Genomic DNA, 17,486 nt, shown 5'->3' with positions numbered 1-17,486 from the left:
TGTCAAAATTGGTTTACTGCTACCGCCTTTAAATTAACTTTTGAAAACTGACTTGGGCAGAATGTCTCTCCTTGAAACAATCTGAAAAAACTGAACGAGCTAAAGTCTCTTTCCCTCAGTTATTGTACTACCTCTGTGTTTTCAATGAACCAAGGTATCTGGGGATAGAATGCCTAGTATTCAGATACAAGCCTAGGATTTGGCAAACCTCAAGGCAAGTCCAAGCTATGCTATCCATTATGAAGGTGATCAAGTTTCACAGCTCTTCTGTTTTAATTCTCTTACATGAAATGCAAATAGCAATTTGCAACAGACTTTCTGGAGGAAACTGTACAACATGCAGGCACTTCTTGGCTTATAGAAGGCAGGGATCCTCCACTACAAGGTAAGTATTTCACACAAAAAATGGGTACTGTAAACCCACCTCTTTCAAGATGAATCACAGATACGGTCTGGTTGGATACAGCAGCTGATCTGCTCCAGCTTCACAGCTTTATCAGGGATGTACTAGATGTACTAGAACGGCACAGGATCACACCTGGGTGGTTCTTAAGTGTCTCCAGCTGGGGAGACTCCACAACCTCTTTGGGCAGCGTGTTCTAGTGCATGTTCTTGCATAGTTAAGTTATTTCTCTTACTCTTTTTCCACTCAGGTGGAACTTCCTGTGCATCAGTTTTTGTGCCCTCTTGTCATTTCGTAAGAAATATGAAGGATCTCCTAAAATTCACTGTAACTGCAGCTGGCTGCTTTTAAGTTCTTACGCATTCCGAAAGCAGACTGCTTTAGGAACAAGCATCCCAGCGCTGCTGCACCACCCGCGTGGGGGAAACGCCCAAGCAAAAAGTTAAAGTAGGACATGCGTTCACCGTGTGTGTGTCTACCCGCACGGCCCCTCGCCAGCGCTCGCTGCGCTCCCCGCGGGCCGCGCCGCTGTGGGACCCCGCGGCGGTGGGGATCCCGTCCCGCCCGGCCCTGCTCTCACAGCGCCCGGCTCCCTCCTCTCACCTCCCGGCCCTCCCCTCACACCGCCCGTGTCCGCTCTCACACCGCCCGGCCTTCACACCGCCCGGCTCCGTCCCGTCAGCCCGCCCTGCCCGGCCCTCACACCGCCCGGCTCCCCCCTCTCACCGCCCGGCTGGCCCGGCCCTCACACCGCCCGGCTCCCTCCCCTCAGCCCGCCCTGCCCGGCCCTCACACCGCCCGGCTCCCCCGCCTCAGCCCGCCCAGCCCTCCCCACACGCCGCCTCCCCGCGGCCGCGCTGCCAATGGGCGGCCGGGACAGGGGTGGAAGGTGCCGGGCGCCGGCGGCCGCGGGTTTATAGCGGAGGGGTGGTAGCGCGGCCGCAGCAGGAGCGGCAGCATCGCGGCGATGGAGGGCGGGCGGCAGGTTGCGAACTTCGGCGCCGGGCCGGCGAAGCTGCCGCGCTCCGTGAGTAGGGGCCGGGCTGGTGCACGGCGGGGCTGGGTGTCCTCGGCCTCCCGGCTTCCCGGGGGATTTCGGCTGCAAAGCGAGGGCTGGGGAAACTAGTAAATAATAACTACAGGAGTTTACACTCACAGCGCCGAAACCTACTGTCTTCTCCCCTTCTCCAACGAACTGCCCTGAAAAGCTCGGATTTTTGGAAGCGAGCTCGACTGTGGTTCTTGGAATGCTCTCTAGAGTTTTGTCTTTTGGGGTTTTCTTTCCTGCTGGATGATACGGCGCCAGCACCTATGTTTTGATTTTGGCATGGGAAGTAGGACCTAAGAGCATTAGGATAGCTCTGTGGAGTGTGAGATTTGTCGGTTGATAAATGGCGTGGTAATTCCCTGAGATGCCTTTTTGTAAGAAGTTATAGTGAATGTAGTGTACACTCAACCCTCTGGAAAGTTGCATCAGCATCCATGGATTATCCAGTCACGTATGGAGAGGGGACATTTCTGCCGAGCTGTACGTACCTGACTTTCAGTTTAAGTGTTATCTACTGTGGAATTTTTGTTGTTGTTGTTTTCTTAGTTCCTTTCATAGTATTCGTCATTGTTTTATATGTTACTTCTTAAAAAAAAAAAATCTTTCGATAAACAAATTTCTGCAGAGCAAGTGTTTTTAGGTGTTTGGGTTTCTTTCCCCTCCCATCTCTTTGCTCCAGGAAATGTCCTTTGTGGATAAGGTTGCAAAGAAATTTGTTGTTCTGTTTTGAGCTCTAGATTCCGAAAGAGGCTCTCACAGCCACTGCCTCAGTACCCAGCTCTCTGACAGAGACGGCTAAAAGCTGAATTTCAGGTTTAAGGAATGCAGGTGGGCACAGATGAGCTCCCTATTATCAATCTGTTTGCCCTCTTGAAAATGTAGTGCTCTTGCGTGGACTGTTGTATCACACCGATATTTTTTTTCTCTTGGTTGTGGGTTGATGCTGCCCATAAAGCACTCAGACTCGGTGAAGCAAGAGGATGGATTATAACGGGTGTCATAGATATCTGTTGTGAGGCATTTTGTTCAGATTTTGAGATGGTGAATCTTACTAGCAGAATTGGATTTCATCAAGCATTTTAGCCAGCACTACTCTAATAATCTGTGTGTTCTCCCTCATTTTTATTTTGTCTCCTTCTCTGTCATGGATAAGTTAGCTTGTAAAAGGTGGTGGTTAAAACTTCACTATCTTTTAGTTGACCTTTTAGTAGCCAGCTGTTACAGTTGACAGGCCATGCAGATACCCTGTCAGCAAGGTAGATTTCTTATTCCTGGAATTGCCCAGAGTGTGCAGTTTCTTCTGAGGGTGCATGGATGCAGCATTTATTTGGTGACTGTTCTACTGGAGGTCCCTTTTCTCCTGCTTCCTTTAGGAGCAGCCAAGAGTGTTCTGGCTCTCAGACAAGAATTTACTGAAATCAGAAGCTGCAGATCCAGTGGTTAGAATCTCACGCTACTTTGTTGATACTCAAGAGCTAGGGGGGACGGCAGGAAGAAATGAATGGCTGAAGCACTCCTTGGCTAGGGCTTTTAATGACCTGTTTTTTTGGTTATCTCAAAATTTTGCCTAATTTCTTTCTTAACCCTCAATAAGATGAAGGCTTGTCTTCAAAAAGTGTGGAGCTTCATTTTGTGAAACAAGTCATTGTCGTATTGGCTCAGTTTAAGATACTCGATTCCCCAAGCTGGTCTTTCTTATTACATTTTCTTCAATACTTTGGTTGTCCTATTTGCACAAGCCAAGTGAAAGGACACAGGATGGAGTGGTGGGAGTGGATATTTAGGATGCTTGCTTAGAAAGAGCATGTATAGAAATATTAGATGTTCTAAAGGTTAAGAGTTCCATTCAACTCCTAGAAATTGTTCAGAAATCTGGAAATATAGCATTTGAAATAATAACTTGATCTCCACAACAAGCATATGACTTAAGTTTGCTATCTTATGAAAAACCTTAAGCTTCTAGTTACAACAGAATTGGCTATACTTCTGTTAATCTCACTTGACAAGTGTCAGGTTATTGCAATATGGGACAGCTGGCATAGGCATGATTGCATCAGAGACTTCAGATAGTGGAAAATTCACTTAATTTATTTCTGGATTTTTTTTTTCTTTTGATAGGTATTATTAGAAGCGCAAAAAGAATTGGTGGATTACAAAGGACTTGGTATAAGTGTTCTTGGTAAGACTTAAATTACATTTTTCATTATTTCAATGTTTAACTGAATTGTGTAATAAGATATTCTGATCTTGGTATTTTGCCTTCATTTATAATACCTGTGTGTCTGCATAGATAGATGTATAGCATACTTCCCATTAGGAAGGCAATGCCCTCCTGCAATGAGGAAGTCTTCTGTGCCATATGGGTAGCTGGCTGGTTTTTCAGCTCCAGTTGCACTAAAGATTTATTCGTCAAGATGGTGAGCATTTTATTAATCTATGAAACTGATTAGTTGCTAAAAGTAGAACGTACAGCTGTCTCCACAAAATTCAGATTGATGTTTAAATTGTACACTTACACATGGAAGACAGCCTATGGATTTAAAAGGAATTACTGTGTAATTGTCCTTAATATTTAATTACCTTTACTGTGTGAAGAAGCCTTGCTAAAGGTAAGAGAAAAAAACAAACTCCTGTACTTTGCTATATACTTCTTACAGCATTAGCAGCAGAGTTCTTACCATGAGGAAAATAAAACCTTTCTAGAGACTATTTTTTCACTTGCAAATGTGGTTGTTCCTAGTGGTAATAAGGTCTTATGAGTCCCAAATGTCAATGCACAGGATTTGCCTGTATCTGGACTGCAGGTATAAGTCTTCTGCAGATATTTAGGAGTATTTATGTACTTAAAGAGAGGAACTGGGAATGACAGCCTTTAGGCATTTTGGGTCTGTGGTATAAAAGGTTTAAAGCTTAACACAATTTAAAAATTAAATTAATGTATTACCATCTTGTTTCATTTCTTCTTTCTATTCCACCAAAGAAATGAGCCATCGGTCATCAGATTTCACAAAAATTCTAAATACAACTGAAAATCTTATGCGTGAATTGCTGTAAGTGAATTACTTTCTGCTTATTTTTACGTTGTGTTGTGCTAGTTGCATCAGTAATGCCTAATGTGGAGATCTTTTCTGGAAAGCACTTCTTTGGTGGTGTTTTTCATGCACAGGTACTGTGCATCGTAAAGTAATAACCTTGGGGAGGACACTGATCTTCTGTTTGATGCTTATATTATTGAATGTGACAAAATGTTCTTATTAGATTAAGATATTTTCTTAGATGTCCAGCCGCATTTGTTTTGAAATTTTGTTTTTTGTCACCTTCATAGAATTCATGAAGGGCGTGAACTAAAAGAAGTGCAAACAATAAAAGTCAGTTCTGTAGTAGTATAAAAGTGATCTGCACATTGTTCATAAGTCCTGTTTTGTTAACAAAAGCTCTGTGGATCAGTGTTAGAATCACTGATCAAGAGTCCTTTTCGCATTTGTAGAATAACACTTTTTTAAAAATTTGAAATAAATATATAATGGATTAGAATTACTGTTATCATAGTAGTTAATAATGTTGATCATTTAACACACTTGACCCTCAGTTACAGCCAGAATCATTGACAAATCATTTTAATGAATAATTTGAATAAGTTATTTTTGTGATTGTATGAGAAACTCTTTATTGCACTTGGTCTGCATCATATTTATTGTACTATTGCACTTTGAAATTAAAGGCTCTCTTCTGAGTGCTGCTGTAAGCTCTTTGGTGTGATGTTCTCAGCCTGACAGAAAAGTCATGAAGCTAGCAATATATAAAATTAAAAAACAGCATTAATTGTGACAGAATATCTCTCAAGTTTGTGTGTACAGCTACTCAGGAGTGAGTTTGTTTAATGCAGTGCCAGGATTGAGGAGGGAAAGCTTTTTTTTCAGCAAATTTTTATCAATGAAATTCATAGCATATACTCTTAAATATTTGTTTCTCAAATATTGTGCTGAGGTAGGCTAGTGGGACTTGATCTAAGTTCTAGGCAAAAAATCTTCTAAAATGACAGCATTGTTCTTCAGTCACAGTTAAATGCATAGTATCAAGTTGTAGGCATCATGTGTCACCTGGGAATAACATAAATGGTTATTTCTTTTATGCAGAAATATACCAGACAACTACAAAGTTATTTTCCTTCAAGGAGGTGGATCTGCTCAGTTCAGTGCAGTCCCACTTAACCTTATTGGTTTAAAGGAGGGAAGACAAGCAGATTATGTGGTTACTGGAGGCTGGTCGGCAAAAGCAGCTAAAGAAGCAGAGAAGTATGCCAAAGTAAATATTGTTCATCCCAAACTAGGCGCCTATACAAGTAAGTTGATGATTGCATCTATCTATATGAATGCTTAGCTTTTTGACTGGCTGTAAAAATTGATCCAATGTAGCTATTGGGCTGTTGAATGTTAACTAGAGTTGACTGCCCAGCACTCAAAAGAATGTCTGCCACATCTCTCTTTGTTCACCATTGGGAGATTAGTGGCTTAACAGTTTCCACCAGAAAAAAATTATGAAATGGGGCTGAGCAGACGCCAGAAACTGAGTGGCAAGGAACCAGTGTCTAAGTAGGGATATGGTCTGGGCTGTCTGTTTTTTTTAATATTTAACTGAGTTCTTAAGCTATTCACAGGAGTATTGTGAGGTATTTAAATTTCATGTACACTCGATAATGAGATTACTCTAAAATCCAGAAGCAGGTCTGAGATTTTAACGATGTTGACCCAATGTATGGGAGACTTGAATTCTGTTGCTTGCTTTTAAAGATTCCTAAATTATGATCTTTCCCACCAATGTGTCACTGAATTTATATAAATAATTCTTGAAGCAGGAATACATGAGATCTGGTTCCTATTCCTGCTAGTTTTGCTCACTTCTCTCTGATCGAAGTTACGCCTGAACTAAAAAGAGTGGCAACAGGAAAGATGAATATCCCCATATAAGTTAGTGTATTAACTAACAGTGGTTAGGGCACCAACTTGGAAAGTAAGTTTATATTCTGTGAGGCACAGGAAGGAGTTGAACCTACAACTGGGGGAGCGTAATTTTCCATCAGGTAGCTGTAGATAAGAGGAGAGGCAGTAAATAATGAGTGGGGGAATAGCACCATCTCCCACCCCTCCCTCCACCTCCCATCAAGTCCTGGAGGAGAAAAGAAGGGAGAGCAACTATTTGTTCTATGCCAAACCTGTTTTGTGCTGTCAGGACATGTCTGTATATTGCCTGTTGACAGAGGAGATCTTAGTTTTGTAAATCAGTTGCAAAGCTTAAAATGGGAGAAAGGTAGGTAACCTTGTTTGTTCAGCTTGGGCAAGACTTAAATGCTTCTGGGATTGCACAGAAACAGAGCTTTAGAGAACTTTGCCAGTGAGAATTTGGTTCCAAAGGCAGCAGGAAGATTCTTGTACTCAGCGTCTAAATTCCTCTGAAATGCTGTTTTGAACCCCTAGGGCAGTAGTTTGTAGTCTGGGATTGCAAACTGAATGAAAATAATTTGAAGAATAAGGGGTGAAAAACAAAAGGTTTTGCAAACTTTATGATGGCTTGCTGGAGAATTTTGGGAATGCACTGGTGTATTGGCTTTGCAGGTACATTTATCTTCCAGGTAACAACATGATTAATAATCTATATGGCAAAATTGTTCTTGGTTTGCACTTAAGTTTCATGTTCAGGTAAAATTGCATTCCAAGAAAATTACTTTCTCCAGTGACCTCTGGGTTTCCTTTTTGTCTCTTAGGCATTCCTGACCCAAGCACTTGGAATCTTAATCCAGATGCATCTTATGTGTATTACTGTGCTAATGAAACTGTTCATGGTGTGGAGTTTGACTTTGTACCTGATGTCAAAGGAGCAGTCTTGGTGTGTGATATGTCATCAAACTTCCTGTCCAAACCTGTGGATGTTTCCAAGGTAAACAGTTGGACACAGTGACTGCACTAAGCATTTTCAAAATTTAATGCATGTAGTGAAACACTTTGAAATGTCTGGGTGGCTAGAGATGCTGAGCAGTGAAATTAAGTAAGTCATGTTTTGTTAATTGAGTGTCTGATGATGGATAGAAGTTTTGAAATTTCAGGTTTAAGATTTCAATGCCTATTTGTTTTCCTTTTTCTCGTAAAAACATGCTTAACTATGCTGAAATTGTTCATGGTAATAGCTGCTCAAGATTATTTAGCTACTGTATGATCTTTACTGATGAAGAAGATACCTGCTAAAAGAAAAACAACAGCTAAAATAAATATCTTCCAAATCATATTTAGTCTGTAGATAGTGTACAGCAGAGTACTGTGAATCAGTTTTTTTAATCTCTTACATGAAAAATCTGTAACCTCTTTTAAGCTCCTAAAGCTTCCTCTGCCTCATGATTATGGTGTCTGTTTCACAGATAGCACAGAGGCAGAACACAGGCAGTTATTATGTTTGTAAAGTATACTATGAGTGGAAGTGTTACTGACTAGTGAAATAGCATTTTTGACCTCTCTTACCTGTGTGTAGCAAAAATGAGTAGTTGTTAAAGCTTTCAACGTGGCCTTTCCTGATCTGCCTCTTTGAACAGGTGGATTTTATGATGATTGTTCTGAAATAACAGATGGGTTGAAAATACTGTGAACTGTGTAGGAATTTGTTTTTAGTAAATTTGCATGGAGTAGTGTGAAATTTCAACAGGCTGCCTTGAGAATTATTTGCAGCTATTAAATAAACATTTAGCCAACTGTTGTGAAATTTGTTGTGATTATATTCCTCATTTGAGTAGCCATAAGTGCACTTTGAAATCAGAACTTCTGCTAACCCTTCTTTTAACCTATAACTTGCTAATTTTCAACACATTTCGAGTTCAGTTCAGCTGACTAGTGTGCCTGGTGTATTCCTCAGTAATAAGCTCTACAAGTGAATGCATGTACCAAGTACTTTCTTCTTCCTTTTAAAGTTTGGCGTGATTTTCGCTGGTGCTCAGAAGAATGTTGGCTGTGCTGGTGTTACTGTTGTAATAGTACGTGAGGACTTGCTGGGATTTGCACTGAAGGAATGCCCTATTGTACTGGATTACAAAACACAGGCAGCAAACAGCTCACTGTACAACACTCCACCGTGCTACAGGTAACTCACCCTGCTGTGGTATCCCTTACTCGGAAAGCTGCTGCACTGCCATCTGCTGCTCTTACCTAGAAAAGCTTCCAAGTTGTGTATTGTCCCTCAAGCCATTGATACGTTGGAGTGTTTCACGTGATTCCTGTGAAAACATGGAAGTGTCCGGCCGTGTGACTAGTAGGCTTGGCATTGCCTAGAGCAACTCAGCCATAGAGGATGTAATCTTTTTTAAAGTAAATATTATATATCATAGCTCTATTGTAGAAGTTTCAGGATGCAGTTCTGGTTTACATGAGCACAGCTCTAGTCAATTCAGTGGTGATGCTTTTCTCATTGCAAGAAAGTAATTTGGCACTTAGACTTGCTTCTTGATCCCTAGAAACAGTTTAATTTCTTCCTGACATTGCTCTCAGCATTTGAACCTCCAGATCCCCACTGACTTTCTTTACCAGAAAATGGTAAATATTCTTGTGAATAAAGTTATAAATAATATATTACGAGAATAATCTTTTAATCTTTAAAAATATTTATTGTTCTTTCTACAACTTTCGCTACTGTTGGTTTTGAAGTAAAAGTGAAGAAAAAATTTTTAAAAGGCATTTAGTAGTTGATTTGCTTTCCTCTCTCGTAGAGATTTGCACAATTCTTTGACTGCCATCTCAGTGTTTGGTTTGTCATCCAAAGATGAAATTGATCTAGCTTTGTAATCATTGCTAGCAATCAAAATCATAAAATTGCCATGTGCATGATGATTTCATTATGCAAGAAGCAGATCAGACTACAGCTTGCTTTTTTTAAATTTGCTATCTTGTAGTTTCTGATAACTACTGAAATGGTACTTTGCTACTAGAATGTTTAGATGTTGTGCCGATAGTGTATCTACCTGTTCTTAAACGGGATAATTTTTCCTCTGAAATAGTTATTTTAAAAAAGATCTTCAATCTAGGTATCTTTTTTTTTTTTTTTTTTTTTTTTTTTTTTTTTTTTTTTTTTTCCCAGAAGCTTTTAAAATTACCTTGAAACTAAAGATTTTCTTTTCATTCAGAAAATCTGATAATGTAATTTTATACTAACACTTAGTCTCAGCTTGTTTTTATGTTCCAGAATTGCAAAATTAGGTTGCCTAATGGTCTTTGACACATATTAATTGTACTGTACGGGCCTACAATTCAATGATTCCTGTATATAAACCCTATAACTTAATTCCATCATTACAATTAGTTTTACTTCAAATTTTCTGAATTTAAGTATCTCTGAATATGCTGATTGTCACTGCAGAATGTGCTGTTGCAATGACATAGGAGCAACTATCTTTATAACAGAACAGTAAATCTTGTGAACATTTGTTTTTGCCAGATTCTGTAGTGCAGAACTTGTTCCCCCAAATTGCGTGCTTACTGTGCAGTATGTAGTGCTGTAATTATGTATTCTTACTGGCAGTCTGTCTGCCCTGTTGGCTGAGTACACCCAGTAAGAATTAACCATACAATGTTGCCAGATTTTGGTCTGCTTAATGTAGCTTTGTAGCATAGGCAGTATGTATGGCTTTCTTTTTACAGTGCATGATGAAACCTCTATTTCATGTTCAATTATTTGCCTGACTGCCAAGTCGCACATAACTGTTTTTGGACACTGTATAATTGAATATGCCAGGTTTTAAATCCAGCCATTCATGTTTTCCAAGTACAAAGCTATTTCCATTTGAAAAACTGAAGTTTTACTTAATCTCAGTACTTGGACACAGTGTTGTTCCTCTGATTTGAAAAGCAAAACAAATAAAATTCTTCAGCCTTTTTAGTTTTTTTTAGAAATTGCAAAGAACTTCTGAAAAGAAAGTGCTACTTTAGCTGTTACTCAGTATCTGATTGTAGCCTTAACAGAGTAGTGTGTGGTTAAGGGAACTGAAAATAAAGTTGAACTAACAGTCTTTCTCCTTTCTCATCACTGTCTTGCTGGATTTCACTTCATGCTACAGACTCACATTGGAGTACACTCCAGAATGTAACAGATTGAAATGTTGGCAGGATGCACATCTGTTTGGCTTGGCCCTAATTGCCTGTTCCAGTTTAAGGAACTGGCAAAGCTTCTTAGTTCTCTTTTTCTCTGGTCTTTTGCTTGCACTTGTTAATGGTTTGCTGGCAAACAGGCAGGAAATATTAACTGAATTTACAAAAGCTACTTCAGCAAGATGTTAAATTAAATTAAGGTGATGCTAATGGCTTTAACCTCATGGCATTACATAGTTGACTTTTTGACCCTAATCTGTTTAGCTAAAATTAACGATGAATTTGCTATAAAAATCTCATTTGCAAGCTCTGAAATGCATTTTGCACTTAAAATTGTTCCAGAAACATTATTTTGATTGATGTAAAAGAAGGATAAAAGGTTTCAGCTGTCTGGGTTTTTGTGAGTGACTCTAAGGGTGACTTCTAAGAGTTTACTTGTCCAAAAAGTTTTGCTCAAGGAAGTGAGGGCAGGAGGTGAATGTGGCCCTGTATATTTGCCAAGGGCACAGTCTATACTTCACTTAAACCCTTTACACTGGAGTAGTTAATAGTCTGCTGTCATAAACGTGGCAAGATTGTGCTCTCAGGGCTGTCAGGCACCTCCTATAAATGGCAGTCTGTAACCTTGGTTATTCTGCAGCCTCCTGAAGTATTCAAGGATTTGGTACTGGCATCCCTTTAGTAATAAAAAGCAGCAAAATTTAGAACAGCCTCCTGCTAGATATGCATTAGGGAAACTTGTAGGATAATGTTCTCTGAGCACTCCCTTGGAATCAATAATGAAGGGATTCATAAGAAAGAACTTGTTGGATTTAGGCCATAAAAACTTGTGAGCAGGTTTTTATGTAAATTGTTGTAGTCGTGGGAAACGTCTGAACTTGAACAAGCTGAGTTTTGTAGCAAAAGCACAAAGGCAAACGGCCTCAAGGATTTTTTTATGTTGCACTTAGTAACGAGCATTGAAATTCTTGGTCTCAAGCCATGTGATGCCAGTAGGCTTCCAGACCTCTACTAAGAACTTGACTGGTAACAAATAATTAAATGTGATACATTGTAATTTGTTTCACCAAACTTCACTGTTCATGTCTGCAAAAGGTCTTTGTAGACAGAAATGGTATTAAAGAGTTCTCATTTTTAATGTTTGTGAAAATATGATTAAATTTCTGGCATATTAATGTATATGTATTTGAGATTTACTCCTATATTTTTGCTACAGAGCAACTACAGGGTACAGAGCAGCTACATAGGGCAAATGCTATTAACTTATTTTCTAAATCTGACTCCTTCTAGGCAGTTGTGCAGTTCTTCTAGGCAGGACCTGGCAGGAAGTGGTGTGAGCAGTTAATTGGCAGTGCATGCAGCATGTCTTGGGTGTCTTTGGAAGCCCTGCAGGGCTGCAGGAAGCCTGCAGAACATGTCCTTCTGTGGTACAAAGGATTAAGCTGGGTCCAACAAATATGAGTGGCATTTGATTTTCAGAATGTCTAGAAAACATTGTCTGTTTAGAGTTGTCATAACTTGTAAAATAGTATATATTTTGATTTGTTAATCTTAAGTGCCCTCAAATCAAACATGGCATTTTTTTGCTGAAACATTTTGTAAACTATTAGACAAGACTTATGTTTTTCCTGTTTGAATAATTTCACTGAAAAATATTCTTTCCTTTTGCAGTATTTATATCATGGGATTGGTACTGGAATGGATAAAGAATAATGGTGGAGCTGCAGCTATGGATAAACTTAGTTTAATCAAGTCACGGATGATTTATGATATTATAGACAAATCTAATGGATTTTATGCGTAAGTTGCTGTGCTTTTCCACTTGGCTTCAATATTTGCTACATAACCAAACATTCTTAACTTTCAAGAGTTTGTGTTTTTGAAGTTTTGAGGTCTCCTAGAGATACTATTTGTGCAAACCATTCTCTTGATAACTGTCCAAGGATAAGTCTCATTCCAGTAGGAAGTTATTTTAGCTTACCTTGTATATGTCAGTAGTGAACCCTACTAAAAACATTCTAAACTTAATAAAATAGGAATGTGGGAAAAGAATATACAGAATACAGATATGCAGGTTCTGGTTTGTATGTGTACTGAATCTCTTGGGGAAATATATGCCAAAACAGAGAAAATTACCTGTAAGAAATTGTAGATACCTTTTTGCATTGTATTTTCCCTACCACCTTCCAGGAGTCAAAGACTCTGCTTTTTCTCTGTCACGCAGAGCACTTTTATTAGCTAATTATGCTAGGTTTTGAAACACTTCCTGAAATAAAATAGAAAGATCAGACTTCAAAATGGAATACATTTTCTTTATGCACAGTTTATTTTCTTTAGTTATTTTTGCTGGCTTTCCAAAGCAGATTTAACCCTCTTGACTTCTACATAGCGTTGCAAGGTATTTTTGAGCTCACAGAACATATGGATAGTTAAGAGCTGATATTGTAATAATTTTAATATTTGTCAAGCTCAGACTACTAATTTACTGTGAACCTGCAAAATATTTTCTGTCACCTTCAGTGTAAAAGCAACAGTGTGAGGACCTAATTTACTTCCAAGTCAAAGTTAGGATAGAGCAAAATAAATTTGGATTTTAATTTAAAGCTTTCTGCAATCATAATTGGCAGGGGTAAAGTTTCATCATAATATTTAATACATTCTTCTTATTCATTTTCTTAATAAGAACAGCTTTGCCTTTGGCATCACCATGATCAGGACTGTGATCCTACTCCAGGGAAATCCTGGGGATTTTTCATAAATGTCAGAAGGCAAATGAAACCTTGAAAAAAAACATTTTGTGACAAATGGAAATTTGTATCTATGAAGTTGGTCTGTAAGGCAGTGAGTGGGAAATGCAATGCAAATTGGATGGTAAATAGTCAGCTGGGAAAACAGAACAAGCTTCACTAACTGAGCTGTATGCAGCTTCCTAAGCAATACCGTTAAGACTGAATTTTTTAATTGTATCTATAACTAAAAGGAAGACTTAATTTGAGGCTTCTTTCCCAGCTGTAACGTGGTACTTAGTCTGTGGCATGCTTCCCTGAGTAAGCCATGTGACAAGCCATTTAGCAAATGGAGCCTTTCTTCTGTGAAGTGCTCTGTGCCATTTGTAGTTTGTTTTTCAACGTCTGTGCACTGAGTTACATCAGATTGCCTAGTAGCAACTGGATATTCTATAAACTAAGGCATAGCTGCAGTAATTCAGATGTGGAAGTTCTTAGAAGTATAGGCCTTTTTGAACATTATTTTCCTGGTTGAACCTGTTGTTGAAGATTTGCACAGGCAGGTGTTTTCATCATGGAGATAGCTGGACAAAGGAACAAGAGAGGAACTAAAAAGAATGATGCTCATTCTTTCCCAAATAGCATAATAATAGGTATGAAATTCACATTCAGTTTAGGAAAGCTCTTTTAGATTGAATGCCTGCAAGAACCACAGCCTTAGAAAAAGATAGATAAACCTGAAGGCTTCATATCTCCTTTATAAGTAGAAACACTAAAAAAGATACTTAAATCTTGTCTTCCTCCCCCATAATTTCTTACTTTCACAAAATAATTGAAGAGAATTTGCACATATCTCGAGTTTTCCACTTCAGATTAAATGAGATTTTAAGATATTAAGGAGCTATGATACATCTCATGTAATGTTGTGGCCATGTATGCAGTACAAGATTTATTCTAGAGATGCCTCTTCTCTACTTCATGACTCCGAATAATGCTAATTTAGAAGACGGACTGAAATCATTAACAGAAGTTTCTGATGAAAATTTACTTATCTTGTGTTCTTGTATTTCCTTTAGTTCTGTTTAGCTGAGTGTAATTCTGGTAGCACTTTTGACTAGTTGAGAAGTGTCAGTCTTTGAAGAGGAAGAGATGAAACTGCTTTAGACTTAGTCAAAATTCCCTGTAATTACCTCACCTATCCTAAGTAACTGTTTTCTTTATTTATTTTTCTTTTTTTTCCCTTTAATTTTGTCTGTATACAAGCCTCATGTCCATTCCTCTGGCACAAGTTTGAGTATGTCAGAAAGGATTAATAACCTTCCACTTTACTACTTCCATTATTATACTTGGTTAAGAAAGGAAGGTTGCTTTCTTTCCTGGAAAGTAATGACAATTTCGATTATGAAGGATTGACTTTGAAGGACAAACAGATGTGATTATTCACTTTCTCAAACTGCATATAGCTGAAATATAAATACAGCACAAAGTGGGTTAAGCATTACGTTCTGCAACCTTTCTAGATGTCCAGTGGAGAGAAAGAACCGAAGCAGAATGAATGTACCTTTCCGCATTGGCAGTGTCAAGGGCGATGAAGCCCTGGAAAAGAAATTTCTTGAGAAGGCTGTGGAACTTAACATGATATCTCTGAAAGGACATCGGTAAGTATTAGTCAAGTGAATCTCTATCCTGTGCAGAATAAACTGTTATTGCAGTGGTACAGCATCAGACATTGTGCATTGACTTACCAGCCTTTCTCATATATGAGCTGTTCCTCATACTGGTTTGGCAACACTTGAGAATAGCAGTCTAGAGATTGTAATTAGAGATTGCTGGTGGCTCAGCTACTGCTTAGGTGAAGTGGTGGGCTTCAAAGAGCTTTATCCTTAATGCTGCTTTCTTCTGCAAATCTGTCTCTGTGTGGATGTCGAAGAAGATATCTTTTGAGGTCAGATTGTATCAGTGTATGAAGCCTCTCAGGTGGCTTGTCTGCCTGGTTGCAAGAGTTCTTTCTCATGTTCACTAGTGTTTGTGGGATTTCTGTTGTCATTGGGCTACAGCTTTGGAGCTGTAAGTAACTAATCAATACTAAGCTTCTCTAGCTTGCAAGCCTGCCTTGAAGAATTAAATATTCTCATGCACATAAATCTGAGTTTTATATTTTAGAGTAGAAATAGATTCATATGTCTGGGACTGTTACTAATGTCTTTTTTAAAATATACAAAACTTTTCTGGTTCTTTTTTTTTTCTCCCCTCCTATTTTCAATTCAGGTCTGTGGGAGGAATCCGTGCCTCTTTATATAATGCAGTGACTGTAGAAGATGTTCAGAAGCTTGCAACATTCATGAGAAGCTTCATGCAGACGCATCAGTCATAAATGCCCGTGGGTTAGAGTCATGCTGCACATCAATGAAATAAAAGCTGAAGGGTTTTAACATTACTGTGGTACTGCACAGCTGTAGAGCACAAGTTTTATTTTCTTTTAGTTCCTGTAGCAATTTTAATTAACTGAATGGATCAGAGGCCCAGTCTTGCAGTGATGTGGCAATTTTGGCTTTGCTGAAGTTGAGGATCGTTAGACTGATCATGATTGATTCCAAAATTTGAAAATGTGTGGTTAAAACATGAATAACACTGTAAGATGCTATGGATCTGAGTCTATTTCTCTCAATTCTAGTTACAAGTGACTTCAGCAGTGCCTTCTTTTTAGTGAAATTCAGGAAGCAAAATTTGTCATTCTCCATTATGCTTTACAAATACTCTTTGACTGCATAATGAAGGTAAACTAACACAGTCTCTAGGGACATCTAGTTGGTGTATGGGGTACATTCCAGCAGTGTAGCACCATTAGTATTTAGGAGTTAACACCAGCATTCCTAACTTGAGGATCCAGCCTTCAGACTATTGCTTCAGTGCTGGAAGTACTATTATAACCATTGCAAGCACTTGTCGTTAAAGTCCTCAGGACTGGGCCTTTCTTCCTATTAACATTTATTAGTTAAAAGCTAAGATTCATGAGTCTGATTAAATCAATTTCTAAGACTTTTTTATTCCTCTATGCATTTTGTATATTAAACTCCTACATTATTAATGTTGTATTCTTATTTTGGAGCATGGATATTTGCTGCTGCAAAAAATTTGCTTCTTGTTTGTTAACTTTGTGCTAGACTGGATAGCTGTATTCCACTCAATGGGATTTTCTCTGCACTTCCTTTGAGCCCAAAGTGCAGCAGACTACTTTGGTGTTTCTTAAGTGGTTTTCCTCTCTACTTCCTCCAGTATTTGTTCTACCTTTCGTTCTTTCAGTTCTGTAGGCTTTTATATGTGGAACTTTGTCCTGCTGGAGAGAATAATAGTCTTCTCTGCCTTTTCCTTGACACTACAGTGTACTTTTGGTCTCACTTTCTCACTTGGTCCTTCTAGCTTATCGCAGACTTTGATGCTCTGGGCCAGAGAGGTCACTGTGGTTGTGCAAAGATCTTCAGAAGATCTCCTGTTACAGAACCCTTGAGTTAATTTTTATTTTTTCTCAGCTTGTGGCTTTACTGCCAATGCCCATATATTGACCTTAATCTCCAATTTTTAACTTGTGCAGAAGCTATCTGCTACTGTCAGAGTGTTTAGCATTACTACAGATGGTTTCAGACTAAACTCTTTGGCAAACAATGGGGATTTCTTTTTTTTCTTTTTTTTTTTTTTTTAATTTTTGTGTAGCATCAGTACAGTGATAACAATTTATTAATGATAATGGTGTACTATCCCTTTGTTGATGGAACCTCAGAGCAAATCAGTAGAATGTGCTGGGGTTGAGTTACATTCCTATCTGAAAAGTCGTCATTTTAAGACTACTGTTTGGAGATTTTTGTCAACTTAGTGTAATTCAAAGTGAGTAAATTATGTGAAAAAAATAAAATTTAATCATGTCATGATGTGAAGTACCATTGTGTTTGAAACTTTTTGATTTTGTCACTTTCAGGTGGAAAATCAGAACTAATGTGTGTTAGAATTTTAGATTCTGGTATATTCCTTTTCCCTAAAAAGCAAGCTTCCCTCATGTATATTTTCTTTCTTTCCAAGAAGAGTCTTTCCTATAGAAGCCATGGAAACAAGAGTACTATTATGAATGCTTAAAGAACCCTTTTTGCCCTGCCAGTTAAGAATAGCTAATTCAGATACTATATTAAGCTTTTAAG

The 17,486-nt window shown here is 38.6% G+C and overlaps 1 protein-coding gene across 1 annotated transcript; it reads left to right on the top strand.

Annotated features, from left to right (window-relative positions):
* Nucleotides 1–1,227: 1,227 nt before the first annotated feature.
* PSAT1 (phosphoserine aminotransferase 1) lies at nt 1,228–17,228 on the top strand. The gene is made up of 9 exons (XM_056513445.1): nt 1,228–1,430; nt 3,570–3,630; nt 4,432–4,501; nt 5,588–5,793; nt 7,213–7,385; nt 8,404–8,573; nt 12,242–12,370; nt 14,817–14,954; nt 15,565–17,228. The coding sequence occupies exons 1-9, from the start codon at nt 1,371–1,373 to the stop codon at nt 15,668–15,670; spliced, it is 1,113 nt and encodes a 370-aa protein (XP_056369420.1). The 5' UTR covers nt 1,228–1,370; the 3' UTR covers nt 15,671–17,228.
* The last annotated feature ends 258 nt before the right edge of the window (nt 17,229–17,486 follow it).

The sequence above is a fragment of the Oenanthe melanoleuca genome, chromosome Z, assembly GCF_029582105.1.
Source record: "Oenanthe melanoleuca isolate GR-GAL-2019-014 chromosome Z, OMel1.0, whole genome shotgun sequence".
In the NCBI taxonomy this organism is placed as follows: domain Eukaryota; kingdom Metazoa; phylum Chordata; class Aves; order Passeriformes; family Muscicapidae; genus Oenanthe; species Oenanthe melanoleuca.
This window is presented reverse-complemented; position numbering and strand designations above follow the sequence as displayed.

Excerpts from the sequence above, each read along its gene's own strand:
- PSAT1 (XM_056513445.1), top strand. The coding sequence starts at position 1,371 with ATGGAGGGCGGGCGGCAGGTTGCGAACTTCGGCGCCGGGCCGGCGAAG. Across the intron at positions 1,431-3,569 it reads CGGCGAAGCTGCCGCGCTCC|GTATTATTAGAAGCGCAAAA; the intron begins GTGAGTAGGGGC and ends TTCTTTTGATAG. Across the intron at positions 8,574-12,241 it reads AACACTCCACCGTGCTACAG|TATTTATATCATGGGATTGG; the intron begins GTAACTCACCCT and ends TTCCTTTTGCAG.